This window comes from Chanos chanos, chromosome 14 (genome assembly GCF_902362185.1).
Source record: "Chanos chanos chromosome 14, fChaCha1.1, whole genome shotgun sequence".
NCBI classification, from domain to species: domain Eukaryota; kingdom Metazoa; phylum Chordata; class Actinopteri; order Gonorynchiformes; family Chanidae; genus Chanos; species Chanos chanos.
Window position 1 is genome coordinate 18,715,874 of NC_044508.1, and position 8,424 is coordinate 18,724,297.

The 8,424-nt window shown below is 46.8% G+C and overlaps 1 protein-coding gene across 1 annotated transcript in view; it reads left to right on the plus strand.

Annotated features, from left to right (window-relative positions):
• The first annotated feature begins 3,612 nt into the window (after positions 1-3,612).
• atp13a3 (ATPase 13A3) overlaps positions 3,613-8,424 on the plus strand; it is an 18,754-nt gene continuing 13,942 nt past the window's right edge. The window contains exons 1-8 of the mRNA XM_030791407.1: positions 3,613-3,753; positions 4,102-4,275; positions 4,761-4,922; positions 5,300-5,370; positions 5,509-5,592; positions 6,971-7,040; positions 7,575-7,709; positions 8,353-8,424. The exon at positions 8,353-8,424 is cut by the window's right edge and continues 1 nt beyond it. Of these exons, the coding sequence (XP_030647267.1) occupies positions 3,703-3,753; positions 4,102-4,275; positions 4,761-4,922; positions 5,300-5,370; positions 5,509-5,592; positions 6,971-7,040; positions 7,575-7,709; positions 8,353-8,424 (819 nt within the window). The 5' untranslated portion in view covers positions 3,613-3,702. The remainder of the gene's footprint in view (positions 3,754-4,101; positions 4,276-4,760; positions 4,923-5,299; positions 5,371-5,508; positions 5,593-6,970; positions 7,041-7,574; positions 7,710-8,352) is intronic.

Consider the following 8,424-nt stretch of genomic DNA (forward strand, 5'->3'; position numbering starts at 1 on the left):
TTATTCTCGGTCAGTGGTGAATTAACCACAGATCTATAATACTAAAGAACATTAACACTTAGGGTTATCTCATGACAACAGGCCGAAAAGTATATGCTGTAAATCATTGGAAGCTTTGCAGTTTGAAATTAACCGCCCCCCCCCCCCCCCCTTCATTGTCTCCCAGGGGTCCAGGTCGGTGTCGTGGGAGAGAGAGCTCTTTCAGACAACAGGAGGAAGGCCTGTCTCAGCTCCAGGAGACCAGGGTTGGAAGGTAATACATTCTGGATCTGACATTTATTTTAACATTACCACATCTCTGCTCCTGGAACTATCTAGAAGAGGCTTCCCAGGTGATGCAGTAGGTCTTCTCCCCCACCCCTGCCACCCCCCCCCCCCCCCCCCCCCCACCCCCCACCCTCCCCCAACTGTAATTAATGCAGGTTTTCTTCCACAGTGAGATGTTACACTGAGGTTCTTCACACAGAGACTCTGTTGGCTGACAAGCTTTTTTTTAAAGCAGCTTTTTACAGTTTGTCAAAAGCTTGAAGAAGTGTGTGTGTGTGTGTGTGTGTGTGTGTGTGTGTGTGTGTGTCTTGGGAAGTTACATGTGTTTTTCCATCTCTCAACAGTGTTTGAACTTTTGTCTGCTTTCTTGTCTGCTTTGTTGTATTTAAATACATCACATGGTTGTTTCTTGAAACATTCTATTTTATTTTACTTTTTTATTTTGCTTTATTTAATTTATTTAATGGACATGATGATGGACATTTGCTTTTGGAGTTCTATTAATATTGTTAACTCCCTGAACAAGGAACCTAAGTAAACAAAACATACAATACACTAACCTGTGATAAACAAATTGGTCATTTTTCTCTCTTGTGTAAGTCCAGTGGCGTCATGGTGAAGGAAGGCTGTAGTCTGCAGTCTGTTCAGTGCAGCTCTGTGTGGTGTGTGTGTCACATCCACTCTGAATGTCACTGAAACGTGCCTGCCCACTGCCTGGTGTCACAGTGTAAAATAGTAGGAAAGGGTTTGGTCCCAGGCTAAATTTCCCCTTTCCGTGGTGTGTTGTGGCGGGTGCCCGGGGCAGATAAGATCACGCTCGGTGGCAGTGGTTCAGGGAGCAGGGCAGCTCTGACCGACACCCCACCGCCCCTCTGCCTCTCTGCGGCCCTGTGGCCTCACCAACCCCCCTATTGTTCAGACGGCAGGGCAGTGTGTCCTGCCAAGAGGCCCCTGTTAACCACTAGTGACCCACTCCGCTCGCTCTCTCTCTCTCTCTCTCTCTCTCTCGCTCTCTCGCTCTTTCCTTCTTTTTTTCTTTCAGTCAGTCTTTGTCACTCTATAACTCACTCCTGAGTCTCTCTTTCTTTCTTTCTTTCTTTCTTTCTTAATGTCTGTCTGTATGTCTTTCTCTCCCTCTTTTATGAGAGCCAGAATTTACAAGAAAGGAAATATTTTTCTCTCTCTCTCAGCATGCCACAGCTATCATGGGATGCTAGAGGCACCTGCTGTCTAAACACACACTCCGCCACCAACACACAGTCTTTTTTCTTTTTTTTAATCAAATGCTGTTTCCCTCCAAACCCTACTGTGTCTGTTAGACAAACATGCAGGAAACAGATGGTTCAACGACAAACTAAAAACAAACACTTTTACTAAAAGTCGAAATCTGTTATTTGGCGAAAAGCTTTACTGCTGATGTGAGGAATCAGTGAATTTAAAGACAGTGTAGCTCCCATAATTTCTGGCCAATTAAGATTTAATTAAGCAGATGTTGGATTGCAGGAGCCGTATAAAGGGACATTGATGATGACTGGAGTTCATTTAGACCAGTTCTGTGGGCTAGGAAACTGGAGTCCTTACTTTTTATGTTGCCATGAAACCATGAAAAGTGCGTGTGCGTGTGCGTGTGCGTGTGCGTGTGCGTGTGTGTGTGTGTGCCACAGCTAATAGCAGACAAGCACAGGCTAGCCCGTTTCCTCCACATCACACTGTGCTCGGCCTGAAAAATCTCCCTGATCTGGAATTTTCTCGAATCCTCACAGCACTGGTAACAAAGAGAGGATAGACCTCCTCTGGAGTTTGTCAAGCCCAGCTTCATTCTGCCGGTTTTCACGGCGACTGAACACCGAAGCTGCTGTGTACATTTACGTACAGACGGCCGACACTCACGCTTGAGTGACATTGTCTGGACACTCCCTGTTTGGAACAAAGCCCCAGTAGTGGAGTGTGAGAGGAGAGAGGAGCTTTTGAATGAAGCGTTTGTAGTAATAGCAGGATAGAGGAGTTTATCCAGCGCATTTGATTGGTTACTCCACTCGGTGGGGAAAAAAAAAAAAAAAGGTTTGTGTAGTTTGAGGATCAAGGATCCTGGTTGTTATGGCCTGGTTGGCGTGGCGTTTCTGAAGTCCTGTGTGATAACTGTGTTTTGTAATGTTGGTTCACTCAAAGACACCTTGTGATTTAAAGCTGGTACCAAATAGCAGTCAAATTCCCATGAAGACAATGGAAGGTTATGTTGCATATGCAAAGCTCTCAGGTTTCACAGATTAGGCACTTGACAGGGGAGAACAATAACCATTTAGCTCTTAAAGTTTAAACTCAGATCTCAGTTAAGGTTATCAGCTAATCTGTTTGATGTGATCCTAGGTTTAGATGCCTACAATCTGGCCTGAGCCATATATATATGTGTGTGTGTGAAAAAGAAGTGGAAGGCAGTCAGTCATCGTAAAGTGGCTTATGAAATTATGAGGCAGATTAGAAAAGCTGTGTTTGACTTAGCGACCCTCACTATATTCTAAAGCCTCTCGCCTCTCTCTCTCTTTGAATCTCTCTCTTTCTGACTCTCTCTATCCCTCTCTTTCTCACACACACACACTCTCACACACACAGTGTCCTGAGTTAGCATTCTCACCCTTACTCAAGACAAGTGGAGGGTCCTGGAGAGAGGTGGGTCATTGGATGCTGTAAATGTCATTCAATCTCCCTGCTCCTGCTGCCCTTCGCCTTATGTGTTCCTCAGGGTTATAGCAGTAACCCTAGGCTCCGCCCCTGAGGGGGCGGCGGCCCTGCTCCTTATAGCCCTCAGACTCAGATTTACACCAGGGACACGGGCGTGTGCATTCTTCTGACTGTCAGAGACCACATAGTCTAACGAAGAGGGTGTGGGCATGGAGAAATGAGAGAAGCATGAATGGGAAGTGGTGTGACAGTAGTGTGTGTGTGTAGGAGTAATAAGAATGAGAACTGCAGAAGAGGGAAATAAAACAGTGTGTAAGTGGGAGAAGTGTGTGTGTGTGTGTGTGTGTGTGTGTGTGTGTGTGTTTGTGTTAGACAGTCTTAAGCAATGTTGGCAGTGTTTCCTCACAGCTGTGGAGGTGAAGAGAGAGTTTCACAGGAAGTGGTCAGTATTTGACTTTGATGAGAGTTCAGACGACCCACTGTGCTTTTGACAGCTGTGGGCAGGCTTCATGTGGGCCTGACTGCACACGCTCATTCACACACGTACACACTCATTCACTTGCTCATACACTCTCATTCACACATAGACACACTCACTCTCATACACACACATACACACTCACTCACTCATATACACACACACATACACACACTCACATACACACACACCATACACACACACCATACACTCACAGAGTCTCTCCGTGTCTGTCTGCAGGTAAGCGGCAGTGTGTAGTGTGGCAGAGACAGGACAGTATGGAGAAGGAAGATCTGAAGATCGTCAACAAAGGCCTGGAGGATGAGATGGTGGGGTTTTTTTTGTTATTGTTGTTGTTATGATTAGTTTTTTTTTTTTTTTATTGGTGGTTATTTCCCTGGATGTTGTGTCCCTCATGCTGTTTTCTCTGATGAGAACACCTCTCCCTCTGGCTTTCCTGGGGTTGGAACAGCCTCACCTTTTAAAACTATGTTTATTCCAGTCCATGATGTGAATGTACTTTAATAACATACTTTCTCTCATAATTCACTGTTTTACCACACTTAACATGCTTTAAGTTTGTAAGAGGAATATTTGGGCGTTTCAGCTTTACCCACACGGTGGATGGTGTATTCTCAGAGGCTGAACGTGTCTGTATTTCTGTGGTGTGTGTGTAGGAGATCAGTGGGTATCGGCTGTGTCGGTGGAAGCTGGCTCTGGTGGGCCTGGGTGTTCTGTGCACTGGGGGTTTTCTCCTCCTGCTGCTCTACTGGATGCCTGAGTGGTGCATCAAATCCACCTGTACCCGCACCACCCTCAGAGAGGCCGAGATGGTGCTGCTGAGATCCACTGTACGTACACGCACACAGAAACACACTCTCTCACTCTCTCTCACTCTCTCTCTCTCTCTCTCTCTCTCTCATATGCATTTGCACATATACACACACACACACACGCACGCACTCTCTCTCTCTCTCTCTCTCTCTCTTTCTCTCTCTCTTTCTCTCTCTCATATGCATTTGCACATACACACACACACACACACACGCACTCTCTCTCCCTCTCTCTCTCTCTTTCCCGCTCGCACATACACACTCACACACTCCCTCTCTCTCTCTCTCTCTCTCTCTCTCTCCCGCTCGCTCATACACACTCACACACACACACACACACACACACACACACACAACAAGCTCCTTTATGTAACAGTTTGAGGAACATTTTTTTGAGGCTAAAAACTTTCACTGAACATCAGTAAATTCAAATAACGTGTTTTGGGGTTTTTGGTTACTGAACATTGGAATGTGTGTGTGTGTGTGTGTGTGTGTGTGTGTAGGATGAGTTTAAGCGCTGGTTCATGGCTAAGATACGGGTGATGCTGGCCCCAGGGAAGAGCCCCTTTGACAGCCTGGACTCCCTGACCACTCCCCCAGTCACCAACGGCCACAGCGCCTCCGAGGACTTCATCAGGAAATACGCAGAGCACCAGCCTGTACAGGTAATAGACACACACTCACACACACACACACACACACACACAGGCAACTTCCCTCCGTACCTCTGTATGTGTGTGTCTGTGAGACACACACCCATGTGGCTTTCCTGGGAATGCTATGAGTATGAAATATCCCAGTATGACTAACTGTGGAATGACTGAGTGCCTTCAGTAAGGACTCGCTGGAACATGCTGAGTCAAGCCTCTAAAAAGTCACAGCACACAAAACACACACCTATAAAAACAGCTCCTTCAGTATTTCCAGTGTTTTTTGTTTTTTTTTCTTTTTCAGAAAACTCTCCTGATTTTGCTCATTACCGTTCTTCATCTCTGCCTCTCTCTCTCTTTCTGTCTTTTTTTTTTTTCTTCCTTGTTTTTAGATCCGCTATTTCACACTCCACAGCACAAAGTACTACTGGAATGATACGGTGCAGAATTTTGAGGTGTTGATGTAAGTAGCAAAACCCAACGCTATACTGGACCTATTTGTTTGCCCAGCTCTGACTGGGCCCCTACAAGTGAAAAAAACTCTGAAAAGGCTGGATATAGCTGTCCAGTAATGGTGAATATCTTCTCTGACTATATGCAGAGGTTTGGAGGATCTGGGCGTGACATGTTCCACGGTCCACTCCGATCACAGCCATGGACTCAGCAGACACCAGCAGGAGTTCAGGTACCTCACACCTGTCCAAAGTAAACACCTCCTCAGACAGGGGTTCAGGTACCTCACACCTGTCCACAGTAGACACCTCCTTATGCAGGGGTTCAGGTACCTCACACCTGTCCACAGTAAATACCCCCTTATGCAGGGGTTCAGGTACCTCACACCTGTCCACTGTAAACACCTCCTTATGCAGGGGTTCAGGTACCTCACACCTGTCCACAGCAGACACCTCCTTATGCAGGGGCTCAGGTACCTCACACCTGTCCACAGTAAATACCCCCTTATGCAGGGGTTCAGGTACCTCACACCTGTCCACTGTAAACACCTCCTTATGCAGGGGTTCAGGTACCTCACACCTGTCCACAGCAGACACCTCCTTATGCAGGGGTTCAGGTACCTCACACCTGTCCACTGTAAACACCTCCTTATGCAGGGGTTCAGGTACCTCACACCTGTCCACAGTAGACACCTCCTTATGCAGGGGTTCAGGTACCTCACACCTGTCCACAGTAAATACCCCCTTATGCAGGCGTTTCTGCTGACAGAGAGACTCTTCACCTTTTTTAGGACCTGGTCAAGTTTTTTAGGATGCAGGTGTTCCATGGCTTTTCCCCCTCAGTTAATTCTTTGTGATGTTCTTTTGAGCCTGTCCTCAGTACGTTTATACAGGTGGAGGTTTTTTTTTTTTTCACTAAAGGTTCTTCTTTGCGCAATGCTGTCATTGTAAGTTGGCTGTATGTGAAATCAGAAGGCATATGGCTCCAAACAGAAATGTTTTCTCCTGGGGTTAATTCACACTGCACTGAATACATCTGAAGGCCCATCTTTATTCTGGCCTGGATGGAAAAGATTTGGTTTTTTGAGAGTAGTCATTGCTCCAGTCCCTGCTGTCTCCAGTCCCCTCGGTCTCCAGTCCCCTCTGTCTCCAGTCCCCTCTGTCTCCAGTCCCTTCTGTCTCCAGTCCCCGCTGTCTCCAGTCCCCGCTGTCTCCAGTCCCCGCTGTCTCCAGTCCCCTCTGTCTCTAGTCCCCTCTGTCTCCAGTCCCCTCTGTCTCCAGTCCCTTCTGTCTCCAGTCCCTTCTGTCTCCAGTCCCCTCTGTCTCCAGTCCCCTCTGTCTCCAGTGTGTGTGCAGCGTGCCACCTGACCCGGCCGACTCTTTTAACGCGAGCGTTGGTCTTCTACCTGAACCTGACCTACTTCTCGCAGACGCCGTCTGACCTCACACGCTCTTAAACCTGACTGGATTAGTACACTGCCGTTAAACTGGGCGTCTTGCAAACACACGCTGGCCCGTTCAAAGAGGAAAAGCACACAGTTAAACCTGCATTGTCATTTTACCATCCCTCTCTCTCTCTCTCTCTCTCTCTCTTTCTTTGTTTGTTTGCAGGCGGCTGTTTTTCGGAGTGAATGAAATTGCAGTGAAAGTGCCTTCGGTTTTTAAGCTGCTAATTAAGGAGGTAGGTCAACCTTTGTGGACTTCACCTTTGACCCCTTGACTGGATCACCACATGGTTAAGTACCATGTTACAGCTACCCGGTGATGCCGTGGGCCATTCTGGTCAAACAAATGACATTTTTAGAGCGAGGCGATTTGTCCTCGCTCAAATCGGCCATAAAACATTCCGTAATCTCCAATCTGATTAAGCCTGCAAAGTTTTAACCTAGAAATTAGCTGTGGGCTGAACCAAACAAACAATGAGAGACAAACAAAAACAGTTATGTTTATTTAACTTTAACTGTTTGTGAATGTAGAATTCTGCTTTTGTTTCCCTAGCTTTGACCAAATAAATTGTTTGCCTCCCTGCTCAGTGAGAGGATCAGGTTGACTGGGCTTTCTGAGGGAGAGAGAGACTTCTCTATGTTGGGCCTAGCACACTTCTTAATGGCCTGGGTTATTTCAGGACGCTGATAAATTAAGACAACCGCCCAACTTTCATAGAAACCTGGCACAACATTTCTCTCTCTCTCTCTCTCTCTCTCTCTCTCTCTAGGTGCTCAATCCCTTCTACATTTTCCAGCTGTTTAGTGTGATCCTGTGGAGCGCTGATGAGTACTACTATTACGCCGCTGCCATTGTGTTCATGTCTGTTATATCGATAGCTACCTCTCTCTACACTATTAAAAAGGTGAGCAGACCCTGCTACCTCAAACCACTCACACTTTACAATAAAAACACACACGAACCAGCACTGGTCACAGACGGTTCCATTATAGCCCAGCACTGGTCACAGACGGTTCCATTATAACCCAGCACTGGTCACAGACGGTTCCATGATAACCCAGCACTGGTCACAGACGGTTCCATGATAACCCAGCACTGGTCACAGACGGTTCCATTATAACCCAGCACTGGTCACAGACGGTTCCATTATAACCCAGCACTGGTCACAGACGGTTCCATTATAACCCAGCACTGGTCACAAACAGTTCCATTATAACCCAGCACTGGTCACAGAGGGTTCCATTATAACCCAGCACTGGTCACAGAGGGTTCCATTATAACCCAGCACTGGTCACAGAGGGTTCCATTATAACCCAGCACTGGTCACAGACGGTTCCATTATAACCCAGCACTGGTCACAAACAGTTCCCCGATAACCCTGGCGGGAGACAGTTCTGTGATGTTACCACTTCATGGTCAGTGTATGTAGGCCTACCTAACTCATAAACACATTTGAGGTATCTGTTTCATTAGACTGTTACACTGGGGTGTGGATGTGTGACTCGTTTTCTAATGGCAGCTTGTTTTGCCCGTGTGTTTATTTGCAGCAATACGTCATGCTCCATGACATGGTGGCCACTCACAGTATTGTGCGTGTGTCGGTGTGCAGAGCCAATAAC